The sequence below is a fragment of the Morone saxatilis genome, unplaced genomic scaffold, assembly GCF_004916995.1.
Source record: "Morone saxatilis isolate NCDOM2014 unplaced genomic scaffold, NCSU_SB_2.0 Contig23, whole genome shotgun sequence".
Classification (NCBI taxonomy): Eukaryota; Metazoa; Chordata; class Actinopteri; family Moronidae; genus Morone; species Morone saxatilis.
The window spans coordinates 1100534-1113996 of NW_023339796.1; the positions used below are offsets into that span (position 1 = coordinate 1100534).

The 13463-nt window shown below is 38.0% G+C and overlaps 2 protein-coding genes across 2 annotated transcripts in view; one reads left to right on the plus strand and one right to left on the minus strand.

Moving 5' to 3' along the window:
• The window catches only part of efr3a (EFR3 homolog A (S. cerevisiae)), a gene marked incomplete at its 5' end in the record, with an annotated part of 118360 nt that overhangs the window by 94515 nt on the left and 10382 nt on the right, over window positions 1–13463 (minus strand).
• The window catches only part of psmb10 (proteasome 20S subunit beta 10), a 15596-nt gene continuing 13036 nt past the window's right edge, over window positions 10904–13463 (plus strand). Inside the window, exons 1-2 of the mRNA XM_035671236.1 lie at window positions 10904–11081; window positions 12772–12865. Of these exons, the coding sequence (XP_035527129.1) occupies window positions 11017–11081; window positions 12772–12865 (159 nt within the window). The 5' untranslated portion in view covers window positions 10904–11016. The remainder of the gene's footprint in view (window positions 11082–12771; window positions 12866–13463) is intronic.

The window sequence follows — 13463 nt, forward strand, 5'->3', positions numbered from 1 at the left end:
TAGTCCGGAAAATACGGTAACTCATCAGGTTTCACAGTGTATTAGTATCAGCTGACTAAAAGACAAAAGGAGACAATATAATTAGTGTTTCATATATTTGACAGAATTTAAATATATACTTTTATTGTTTGTTTTTTTTAAATCTCAAATATCATCAATGGCTTTAAAATCCTCTAATTGTATTCTTATTTTGTCATTTTAAAACAGTTATTACCCTTAAAGTAACTTTTGTAGTTTGTTTTTAAATAGATCAATCAATTAATTAAATCATATTAAATCAATTGGTAAACTGTATTACATTAGAAGTTGATTCTAACAGTGTTAAAAAGCCATTAGACTCACTGCAGTACACAAACTCATAAACTAAACTGTTAATATTTAATTTCTATTGGCCAATCGGGATGCAGTTTGTGTCGTGCAGTTCGACCAATCACATAGAAGAGGTCGAGTGAAGAATGAAGTCGGGAGGCGGAGCCAAACAGCCGACCTGATCACTCTTCTCAAATTCCATCAGCATCATCAGCTTTGGTAATTAAAGCAATGGGCACGCACACACAAACCAATCAATTTGATTTTCATACACAGCCCTTTATAACTGCAGCAGTTGGCTGTTATTGATTCAAACAGTCTGTGATTTAACATATTCATAATTAAAAAGCCAAGATTAAAACTCCCACCCACCCATCTCGTTAAAGTATTTTGTGGCTCCGGCTGTCTGAACGGTGCCAGAAAAGAAAAGAAATATTTTAACGTCACAGCAGCCAAACAGACGACAGAGAGCGGAGCCAGAGCAATGTAGACACACAAAATATCTCGTTATTTCTAAGAATAAGATCGTACTTTATCCAAAGAAAGTACTTGAGTAACAAGGAGCAACTTCATTAATAAACAATCACACTATTAGTTGGCAACTAACTGATTGGCTATTTTGTTATGTTTTCAAATGTCCGACCAACAACCAAAAACCCTAATATATTAAAATTAAGTAAATCAAGTTGGACAAACATGATTCAGATTCAATGCTGTAAGAACACCATTTAATCTTTCCATGATTTAATTAAGTTGTATTTTTTTGTCACCTGCCTCCAAATCAGCCAATAACAAAATTGCAATAGCCGGTTTCAACCAGTAGAGGGCGGTTGCTACGTATATTTACACCACAATATGTAGACTTCAAATACTTTGTACTAAAATGTCCAAATCGGGACACATATCTATCAACAACACAACTATTACAGAGGTTTTCACCTGAGAAGATGGTTTAGGTCGAAATTAATCGTTAAAATCTGCTCAATGAAAAAGTACAATATATTCAATAGTAAAAAAAGAAACTTCCGTTACCCTAACATACCTCAGTCACCGGAGATAAAAACCTACAAATCAAAGCTCATTGTCAGCTAAATGTCTGGAGATGTAAGTTAAATGTCAGCAAAATGTCTGGAAATGTTAATGTACAATGCAGGTCGGGAGAATAAAGAAGAACAAGTGGAAGACGGAGGGGATGTAGTGGGAGCCTGAGGTGGAGAACTAGGGATTTCTTCACACACTGGACCAAAAAAAAATAAAAATAAATCATATTTCATTTTCTGGCTGAGACCGTTGAGACCGGTCGGATCCCGGAGAGAACGTTAAACCACAAGTGAAAGACGGGTCGATCTGATGCAGACGTCCACTCATGTTTGACTCTCTGACTGAGGTTTGGTATCTGCGGAGATTGTCCCCGAATCACTTCAGCGCACAAAACTGGCAATTTTATGTCCGCCTGTCACTCAAAATATCTCCAGTCTGATTGAAATTTGATGCAACTTCACCGCCAACATTCGAACGTCCACGTGTCACTTGATATATTTAAATAAAACACTGGCAGTCAGTTAAGGTTTTCATTGTTTTTTTGGCTCTTTTCACCTACATGTGAGGCAAAATGTAGCCTCAAGCACACAAGCTGAGACAGTGTGTGTGTGTGTGTGTGTGTGTGTGTGTGTGTGTAGGATCTTTACGCTGTAAAGGTCAAGAAGGAAAGTAATTTCACTGATGAGCCCCATTTGGACAGTTTATCCATGAAAAGTGGGTTAATTGTAATTATAACTTCAGCTACTTGCTAATTTTGATCCCATCTGCACTGACCAATCTGGTGATTTTACCCGTTGAGCTCAACCTTAATTTCACCCACTGATGACATTTCCAGTTTCATCAGAAATGAAACTTTCGCTCTCGTTTGTTGAAAAGTAGCTCTACTTCACACAATTTTAATTTTCTGTGACCATTGATAGTTTATATAATGGACGGAGCTTCAGGTCTGTGAAGTGTCTTAAACTTGCATTCTATGTAACGACCAGCAGGGGGCAGCTCCACTGGCTGCAATATAAACTGATACCATACAGTCTTATGACGAAATGATCCGACTTCTTAATTGATTTATGAGCTCAGTAAACAGTTTACTGTCTTCTCCATACGCGAATGATGTTCAGTTTAGTAACTTTGATGGGGTCCATCTAGAGGTAAAATGACCATAAGCAGGGTATGCTTTAGGGCTGTGATTGACAGCTTATTCTCATTGAGTCCGTCCAGCTCAACGCACTAAACTCAGATCAAACAGTCAAACTAGGCAGTGCTGATCAGATATGGATCCAGATTATGTTCCTGCGTTGACTATTTCTCTCCTTTCACAAACAGATTTTACTGTTTACCTGTGTGAGCAGCCGAGCCGCCACTGATTCCTGCTACGGACGAGTTGAAACCACACAGCCAATGAGAGCAGCTCAACTAGCAGTATGTCACCCTCCTGACAAACTGTCATGGCGACATCTAAAAAAAACTGCTACAAAACAGACAAACAACCAAAATTTTGAGTGTCATAAATGAAACAAACCACATCCACTGAGGTGGAGACAAAGAAGATGGGGTGTGCGTCTCTGCCTTCAATGATCTAATACGTATCTAATGTGATTCAATGCGAGTTATTAACATTTGTTTCATGTAGACATTTATTGTCCATTCTAAATTAAAATATCCAAAGTAAAAATGGAAGACAATTGTCTCCGTCTCTGATGTTGATCTTTCACAAGAGTGTTTCAACAGATTCATAATTTTAGAATTAGACCTTCGACCAATTTATGGCACATTCGGATCAATCCAGAGGTCTGCGTACTGATCTGTAACATTAAAGGGGTTTCTGACTCGTATCTGTAAACCTTTACACCCCTACTTCGAGACATATCTAAAAACCAGAACGAATAGAAATGGAGATTTTGGTTAACTGACCCTTTAAAAACAGACGATGCACCGGATTAAACAATCAAATTGAATATGAGGTGTAATATTGCAGCAGAAGTTTTCATTCCCGGCTGAATTAACGTGTTTGATCTGTTATTCTAGTTCAATCTGTGCTGATATTCTAACCTCAGTGTTTGAGTGTCTCCACCTGCAGAGTGAATGTATGCTACAGTAACAGTGTGTATGTAATGTCCTCCTGCTCAGTCAGCTGTTGTGTGTGTACATCACTGTATATTTTACAGTCAGCTATTCTGACAATAGGACACACGTGTGTGTATTTGTTTGTTTGTGCTCTCGTTCTTCTATATTTGTGAGGACCAATTCGAATTTTATGCAGAGTGAGGACCTTTTTTATGTCCTCTCCTCACTTCTTCAGAAGGCTGTTGGGGGGTTAAGGCTTCCTTTAGGGTTAGAACCATGGTTTGGGTTTTAGTCGTTACATGAGCATTTAAATGAGGATCCTCGCTAGTATGTGTGTGTGTGTGTGTGTGTGTCGGCGAGGTAGCGGGGAGTGTTGGAGGGACTTAATTGAGCGTGAAAGACAACAGATGACCTCTGGTGCTTCAGCGCTGCCGCCAATCAAACATCTGCCAGCCTGAGGCTCAAGGACGACCGCAAACGCCCCAAACAACCACACGCCACAGTCCTTCATGCTCAGATTCACCTGTCTACATGTAGAGAACAGCTGTTGGAGGTTCTTCAGATGCTGTCTGGCAGGCGGTACAGTTAGAAATGTGTACGTTTATGTCAACTAAGGTAGTGTCGGGGAGCTGAAGATGGTGTCAGCAGATCCATTCAACATTTCAGTCAAAGTGGGCAGTATGGAAGGTTTTCCAAGTGGAGCCGTGTTTTGGTATATATATTTTGGTAAACCGGGACGGAAAAGAGTGATTTTATTGGTACCATGCACAACGTTTGACAATGGAATTGCAATAATAACCATTGTAATGTTTAACTGAACCAAACACAAGTGGGGAAAATATTTGCTGAATTCAAACCACGAAAACACAAAACATTTTCATATTTTGCCCTTAATTTGTCAGGTTCTTAGTTTGTGATAAGAGCAAGGTCATGACCGTTATTAGCTCATATTTACTCAATAGCAAATGAGTGTAAACCTACAGTGTCTGGATGAAAGTAATCACTGATAAATTCATGAACCGAGCGCTTCCTAAAACCAGCTAGGTGTTTCCTGTTAGGTTGACATTCACATCAGTCCAATCCCAAAACAAATTAATTTCCAATTAAAGCAAGATGAACAATTTAAAGCCAAATCCGTACAGACAGTAATGATTATAAGACACCATAAGTTTGCCACGATACCATCATTTTAAACTTTGATGATTGTATCATTTCAAACACGTGGTATCGAAAATGCTTTTGACAACCTTTACTTGGATCCACTTGGTAATGAGACATACTGACACACCGGAAGCAAAGAATCAGGAAGTGAGAGGACCTGTGAAGACCTGTGAAGACCTGTAATGTGTGACTTCCTGGCCGCCCGCAAAAAGGAAATATCTCAACTCTAAACTTCAAGAAAATAAACCTCCTGTGTTGAAGTTGACCTCAAGGTTAACTAAGTCAAATATGACAATTTACTAAAACCTTTAAGGATGTTTGAATGAATAAAAATCTGGAGAAAAGGTTATTATTATTATACAGTGCATATGGAAAGTATTCACAGCACTTCACTTTTTCCACATTTTGTTATGTTACAGCCTTATTCCAAAATGGATTCAATTCATTTTTTTCCTCACAATTCTACACATAGAACCCCATAATGACAACTTAAAAAAAAGTTTGTTTGAGATTTTTGCAAATTTATTAAAAATAAAAAACGAAGAAATCACTTACATAAGTATTCACAGCCTTTGCGATCAAGCTCAAAATTGAGCTCAGGTGCCTTTCCACTGATCATCCTTGAGATGTTGCTGCAGCTTAATTGGAGTCCACCTGTGGTAAATTCAGTTGATTGGACATTATTTTGAAAAGGCACACACCTGTCTATATAAGGTCCCACAGTTAACAGTGCATGTCAGACCACAAAACAAGCATGAAGTCGAAGGAATTGTCTGTAGACCTCCGAGACAGGATTGTCTCGAGGCACAGATCTGGGGAACGATACAGAAAAAGTTCTGCTGCTTTAAAGGTCCCAATGAGCACAGTGGCCTCCATTATCCATAATGGAAGAAGTTTGGAACCACCAGGACTCTTCCTAGAGCTGGCCGTCCCTCTAAACTGAGTGATCGGGGGAGAAGGGCTTTAGTTAGGGAGGTGACCAATAACCCGATGGTCACCCTGACAGAGCTCCAGGGTTCCTCTGTGGAGAGAGGAGAACCTTCCAGAAGGACGACCATCTCTGCAGCACTCCACCAATCAGGTCTGTATGGTAGAATGGCCAGACGGAAGCCACTTCTTAGTAAAAGGCACATGGCACGCCGCGCCTGTTTGCCAAAGTGAAATGTGGCACCTGATGAGGACTCTGCGGACCATGGAGAAACAATATTTCGTTCATCCATCTGCCCAGGTCTAGACTCGTCTCACAGAACGCCACAGCTCCGCAGGATAATCCTCGCAAAACCCCTACGCGGAAAGATTCCTTTTGGCGGTTTAGAACTCGCTAGGCCTGACACTCACAGAACCTTGGTTTAGCTAGCAGCTTGTGCAATATCAGTTTATGTATAATTTGCCACTCTTAGTAGGATTTGGAGATACACCAGGCAGTTTCTAGTTTGACGTGTTCTAGTTTTTTCATAGTTTCTTTTGCAGTGTTTTAGTCAAGGTTTTAATTTTCTTGCGTTCCATATATTTGGACTCATGTCCTTTACTTGAATGTGTGAACCAGGGGAAATGATAGGTTGTATTTCAGGCTGTGGCATAAGGATATTCATTTTATGGTATGATTTTATATCTTCTTTAATAGGTTTAATAAATTGGATAGTATTTAGGTGATATGTGTGAATACTGTGAAGATATTCTTTATGATTTTCTGCGTTTTTATGCGCTGCTTTAGACTCTCGGCGCACCTAGATTGCCTGCTGTTGTTCAACACTCTAAGGAGATATCATCGCTTGGCTCTGAATTACGCAACTCTAGAACGGCATGGGGCGCTGAAAACTAAGAGTTCAGGCAATTTTCTAACCGAGGACAAGCAACTCACGTTAACCATCGCATCCTAGATCTGATATATCGTGATCCTGTAGTCCCCAGGAAAGGTAGAGTGGCTCTGCAGGACGCAATTAGCTTCTTGTGAGGAATTGTGCCGTAGAGCTGGCCCAGGCAGAGAGCCGACTTTTTTTTTTTTGGTACATCTCTGGAGGCTGTGTTGCTAGATGGTAGAGAATGTACTCGTAATAGGTGCCTGTAATCCGTGAAGCGTGCTCCCCATCAATGCACTCGTGTCTTGATTTGCCTGGACACTGCTTCGGCAATCTCAACCAGATTAGTAGATGCTGGTCGTCAGTTGGTTATAAAATCGGGATAATGACAGATGCTGATAACTTGTGTAAATCTGGCGATTCCTAGCAAGCCTCGAACGCGCAACGATATATAATTTTGCTGTGCTGCGATCAAAGACTATGGTAAGAATATAGCAATGTTGTACCAAGAAAGATATGAGACTTAAGGTAATGTATGCGAGTGGGCATGCACAACAAGTAGTTATTTCTGTAAAATATTGTGAAATGTTCCATCATATTGAAAATTTAATTGAGTCACATAAAGACCTTGATTACAATTATATAACCCATTAAATTACAAAGTATGAAATTATCTTATTTATTTTCCCTTTTAATGAAGTTTACATTGTAAATAAGATGTGATGACCTAATTCAGTAAGCTTTTTGTCAACTTAAACCAATTTATTATATAAAACTTTTTCCTGTATATTTAATGTGTGTTACTGTTTGGTATTTGTATATATTGGGTATTGTGTGGTAGACTTTTTGAAGTGGTGTTGGATGTATATATTCAATTATTCCGCATATTGATGATTCACACATTTTTGGTAACAATCATAGGACCAAAATAAATAGTAATCAGAGCTGCATTCACTGCCAACAGTCACCATCTAACAGCAGTGACAGACGTAGAAAGCATGGTGCTAGGCGAAGCAAGGCTGCTAGACAGCTCGATGTTCCTTAGCACTTGAAGAGCGAAGAGTGATCAGATGGGATACCACTTTCGCACCACAGCCTATTGATGTCTTCTATATTACACCTAGCCAACCACTAAGGGGATGGTCGCTGCATCAAAAACGCACTCGAATAAAGAACTTCGTCTCTCAAACGTCCTAAAGTCTTGTTTCGTGTCCTCTGTAATCCTTAATCAACCACTCATACTGAGGATCTCTTGTAGCACTGGATGGGATTGACCATAGACACCGGTTTGAAGGGCCACACGGTTTTTTACCCAATCCTCGTTATTTTATTTATTATATTATAATTTTAATGGTTATTTTATTGGTTCTTTTGCATTTTGCCTCCTGTTGTTGTTATTATTGTTATTGTTATTATTATCAGTCTGTGGATACTGCTGGAAACTGTGAATTTCCCCTTGGGGATGAATAAAGTATTTATCTAATCTAAAGTAATGAAAACAATGTACAACCTGACAAAAGCAAGTGTACTTGGGTAATGGAAGTTAACTGTTTGCACTCAAAATATCTGTACAGATAATACATCATCATGCCACTGTCTCCTAACTTTTTAAAATTCTGTGACTGAGTAAAATGTAATGACAAAGACAGAAAATAGCTAGTAAAGTTTACTTGAGAAGTTTTAATAGAGACTAGTCTTAAACATAAGTAAAGGTCACTTGAAATATACTCTGTGAATTTTACTAAGAATTTCTGTGTGGAAATTGTTACTAAGATTTTTCTAAGTAAATATCACTACACATTTTCTGTCCAATCCAATCGATTTATTATCTTCTAAAACTTCTAAAATGACTGATACTGTGCAAAAAAAAACGCAAGCGGAACTGAAGAAATTCAAAGAAATTTTATGTCTGAACATTCAAACCAATGACATTGAGCTCTCTTGATTGTAAAATCCAGTTCCAATGTATTAGCAGAATTATGCAAATTGGCCATGATATACAATAACACTTCTAGATGTACATTTCAAACTTTGGGGTACATAACATTCCCAGGTTCGCAACAATATCAGTGCATACAGATTACGTACTGCCCCACCTCCACCAATACAGTTCCATGATTCAGTAATCATTTCGTACTGCTTTGCATAGGCAGACCTATAGCAAATGTAACCTGTATTTCTTATGATACAGGATTTTACGCAATACAAAAAGCCTAATGTTTTCCAAAAACAACCAATGTCAACTACTTATCATTGTATCAATACAACACCTTGGAAACAAGAGTAACCTATATACCTCAAATTAAAATCACACCTCAAGGACTATATCAATGTGTGAATAATATACAATTAAAGTTCCGAATAAGGATCCTTTCCATTATATTGTTTACATTTATAATAACAACGAGCCTATCAGTGGCATACACAGGCACTTTTAGTGGACATACTTTTGGTATGGTGTGGCTAAATCAATGAATTTTAATTTATGAAAACACAGCCCCCTTATTCACTTAGGCCTATTCCTGACCTGACCTCAATGTTTGAAATAGTTATCTAAAAGAATGGTTGAAATAGATAGATAAACTGCTAAACTGGTAGCGTTAGTCTACCTGCCACTGGATCTCTGCCATCCACCCACCCACTCTTCATGGTGTAGGCCTCAAATTGAGATGAGAGGGTGAGGCAGTTGAAAAGGTTGTTGTCACAGGGCTGTTGTTCTCTTCTGCCTCAGTGTCCTGCTGATCATTAGGTCCTCTTGTGTGTTTGTCTGAGGTGGAACAGCTGAACATGATGTGGCTGCTGCTACTGGGTTAACATTAATGTTATTGTCCTCCTCTTGTTCTTAACCTCGTCCTCGCCACCAGGCTACATGGAGATATTAGAATAAGAATTATGTTTATTGCCAAGTAGGTTTTTACACCTACGAGGAATGTGTCCTGGTGCCATTGGTGCATAGTATGTTCCTCTGCATTCATTGGTTCATATTTGGCACACACACACAATTATTTTGGCTATTTGAGTCTTTTTTTTTTAAGTAAAAAAGAAAAAACAGGCTGAAGCTACAGTCTGTGGGTTTGTAGGAGGCCCTGTAACAAATATTATGTAATGACTTGACAAAATGTAATACATTTTCACTTAATTATATAATAACAACCTGAACCCAATATGTAATCAGTTCTCCACATTTTATAATAAACAATTTTATATTGTGGTGGCTATTAGAAAATGTGTGAGTTGCCCATTTTTTTATGAACTTTCTATGAGCTTTTTGATGGTCTTTAGGAAGAGCCCGAGACCATTGCAGAAGTCAATCCTGCTAGAAATAAAAGCATGAATGTTACATTTATTTTTAGTAGACCTGGAAGCAAACACAGAGTCAGGGGAAATGGTTTGTAAATGATTTATTGAAAAATATTTGGAGGATGGATGAAGGTAATGGGGGTTGAAAAAGGCTGGGGCAGCCACACTGAAGAGAGTGGAGAATGGCTGAGGTCTTAACTGGATTGACATGTGGGTGATGGCAGAGCAGAGGTGTTGGCACAAGAAAAAAACAGGTTAGAAGGAGCATGGAAAAAAGTTCACAAAAAGCTCACTAGAAATAATCTACAAAGTAGTCTGGCCACTGCTCTACTACCAAATGACACATTGACAGAACAATCTGACAATGAATGGCTTGCTGAGCTGGAGTTCTTGAAGTGACTGCTGATGAGTTGATTGTGACCTATTACCTTTTCATCATAAAAAGTGAAACTCTTACATTTTGTTATAACCACCACTATATGTCATTATTTATTACAAAATAAATTACAGATTTTGTTTGTGCTGTTTGTGGCATATTGTTACAAAATGTGGGTGCCTGGTTATTACACAATGCAGTGTTATCATGTGTTGACTGGTCCCAGTCAGCTAATCTGTTTTTGAACCAAAATGTGACAGTATGTGTGATATAATTGTAATCTGTTACAAATTTGCTTACGTTAGGGGTTGGACTTATTTTTAAAAACCAAGGAGAAAAGTGAAACTAGATGGTTAACATAAAGTTAGTTTGTTTTGTGGCACCTTAGCCGACATTTTAGGCGTCCATGAATCAGGTTCCATCTTAACACTGTCAAATTTGAATACACTGCAAGAAATATCAGTATCAGTAAATTTTAGTGGCTCATGAGTCTTATAATAGTTTATTTTCGTAACATAATGTGACATAATGGCCAGTGCAGAAAAAAGAGATGTCTGTTTTCTCTCATACAAATCAGCTTATTCCATTAATGGTGCCACATGGAGGGTTGTTTTATTTATTTACTTACAGGTGTAGATACCTCTTTTATTCAAAATCATCTTTGAGTCTTGCTTCAGAAAGAAAGTATTAAAATGAACTAATCTAGGGGAAAATGGGGATTTGTTAACTCCTCTGACCGGTGGCTTTTTGGTAAAAAAAAATCACCATTTAACACTCATATCAGAATAAATGTCTGGTCAATGTAGATATTTTTTACAGTGTAGAGCAGGAAGGTTTGGCCTGTGCTGAAGAAACGAAAGCAAAAGCAACCTGTAAAAAGCGCTGACACACAGACTGACGCTTTTTATCTTCGATTCAGAATCAGGTATCAACTTTATTCTCATCTCTTCTGTCTTCAAAGTGAAGATGTTTCGCAGTTTGGAGCACTGTGAGCTGCAGACTGGAGGTTTCTGCTTTGAAAACAGCCGCAGGTAAAGAAGCACTCTATCGATTTTTACTGAGACTAAAATGGTGCTCAGGAGGAAATACTATAATGTTAAAATAGGTGTATACTATAGTGTGTCTTTTTCTGTCTTGCTCTCTAGTGAATGTATAAGTTTTGTTATCATTCTTTGTCTCCTGTAGTAACCTTAATGTCACCATGGCATTATTGTGTCTTTGACAGTCTTTGTGGCACAGAGACCAACACGGTTAAGTTCATATAGGGCTGTAGCATGGAGTTTAGAAATACTGAAATCATCCATGTCCAAGTCTTAGACAGCTATACTTTGAATGACATTGACTGTGATTGTAATTTGATTTTCCAACAAGGAAATCTAAATGTTGATATAAAGCCAAAATTATTTTGTTGGTGAAACACTTACTTTTTCATTAATTTATTGGGCTTACATTTTTCAAATTTAAGAAATCAATACTACAATCAAGTTACATGTCAAATAAAGGCCCTAAGATTCCAGAAAAAAACCCTGGTTACCACAGTGGTAGCTATAACTGCCTAAAGTGCAAGAGCAAGGGGTGGCTTATTGGGCTCCAGTCCCAAATGTTTTCTCAAAAGCCCCAAATCTTTTAGTTTCTCTGACTGAAGCAGAGCAAAAGTTCTAATATTACCATCTATTACAGTGTTATGACATGGAGTCACATGTAGCGGATTTGTTAGCTAAACATTAATTTTAGAGCCTAACTGATTCTTGTGACAATAGTAATTTTGTCAAAAAGGGGAAAGATTCAATGATTTCTGATGGCCAATATCATGAATTTATGAGCAGGGGAAAAAAAATCTTTGTGGATTGTGCACCAATATGACTCTGCAAAGGTACACAAAACACTGCTTTCTTAACTTTATGAAAGAATATTTCAGTTAAGTATTCTTTGGGGTGCCCTGGCAACTCACCTGGTTGGGGGTGCACCCCATGTACAAGTCCTCACTGCAGTGGCCCAGGTCTGATTCCAACCCTTTACTTCATGTCTGGATACATTTTGCAGCAGTGGTGGAAGTACTGTGAATCTGTACTCAAGCAGAAGTACTGTTACATTTCTAAAATATTACTCAACTACAAGTAAATCTACTGGTGTTGAAAAATACTGAAGTAAAAGTATTAATTTTTCTCAAATCAACTCAGAGTTTTAGTAACTTTTTACCTGTTGACGGTAAGTGCATTATCAACAGCAGGCATTCAGTTGAAAGGGGAGATCCATGTAGAAAATATTTACTTTCAACAAAGCACATTTCTGTGATAAATGATAAAAGCTATGAATAGATCAACGAAGGCAACTTGTTTTCTAAACAAATATACAGATAAAGCAGGAATTTTGTCTCTTAAAAGCAGACTTAAAATGTTTTTGTAGAACACATGTAATTAGTATAAATGTAAGTAAAATGTACGTATGTATGGCCATCCAAAATATGATAATCTCATAAAATATAATGCATTTATTTTTACCAAAGACAAGACATTAATCACTCAATTATATAAATTATATATAATTCATAAAATCACAATATATGTCATACCCATATGAGTTTGGATATGGATTGGAATTTTTCAACTGAAGCACAACTGTTTAACTGCTGTTTTTGAAAAATATTATCGGTCTTCCTTCCTTCCTTCCTTCCTTCCTTCCTATCTTCCTTCCTATCTTCCTTCCTTCCCTTCCTTCCAGGAATGTAGTGTTGGAGTCCAGTTTGTCAGAACTTGGCTACAAAGCCCCCATTGCCAGAAAGACAGGGACCACGATCGCTGGCATTGTTTACAAGGTGAGGATTTGCCTTCAGCGTTTTCACTGAGATACAAAAACAGACTGAAAGAAACCAGGTGCTTAAAGAAATACTCTGTCTGGAATTAGGAACTGAAGCAGAAAGTTGGGAGCTTAGTTGGGTAGAAGGAGTCCGAGTGTGCTGATCCAGAGTCCAGAAATATTCAAGCTGATTAGTTGCTGATTATCCAAACAAAGTAGGGGGAAGCTGACACAAGGTATCAAAAGCAAAAAAGAAACTGTAATTTACTGTTAGCAGAATCTACAATCTGGCAATATGGAGATGGCTGAGCAGAGTTGAGTTGTAGCTTGAAGTTCTGTCCTGACTCTGGTGTACCTACACACAATCACAAAATCACAGGGGGAGAGGTACAGAGAGAGAGTGGCTGAAGCTGATGCCCCAGGGGCAGATGTAACAAGAATTTAAGATGTGTTAACAGAATTTGATGGAATAATTGCATATTCTTTATACAAATGTCAACATTTAAGTTGAATAACAAATTTTCTTCCAATAAAGAAAATCTTGACAGGTATTGCAATACCTGTCAAAACAGCTGTTACAATTACATTACATTAATCGTTTATCAAAATGGTTGCCA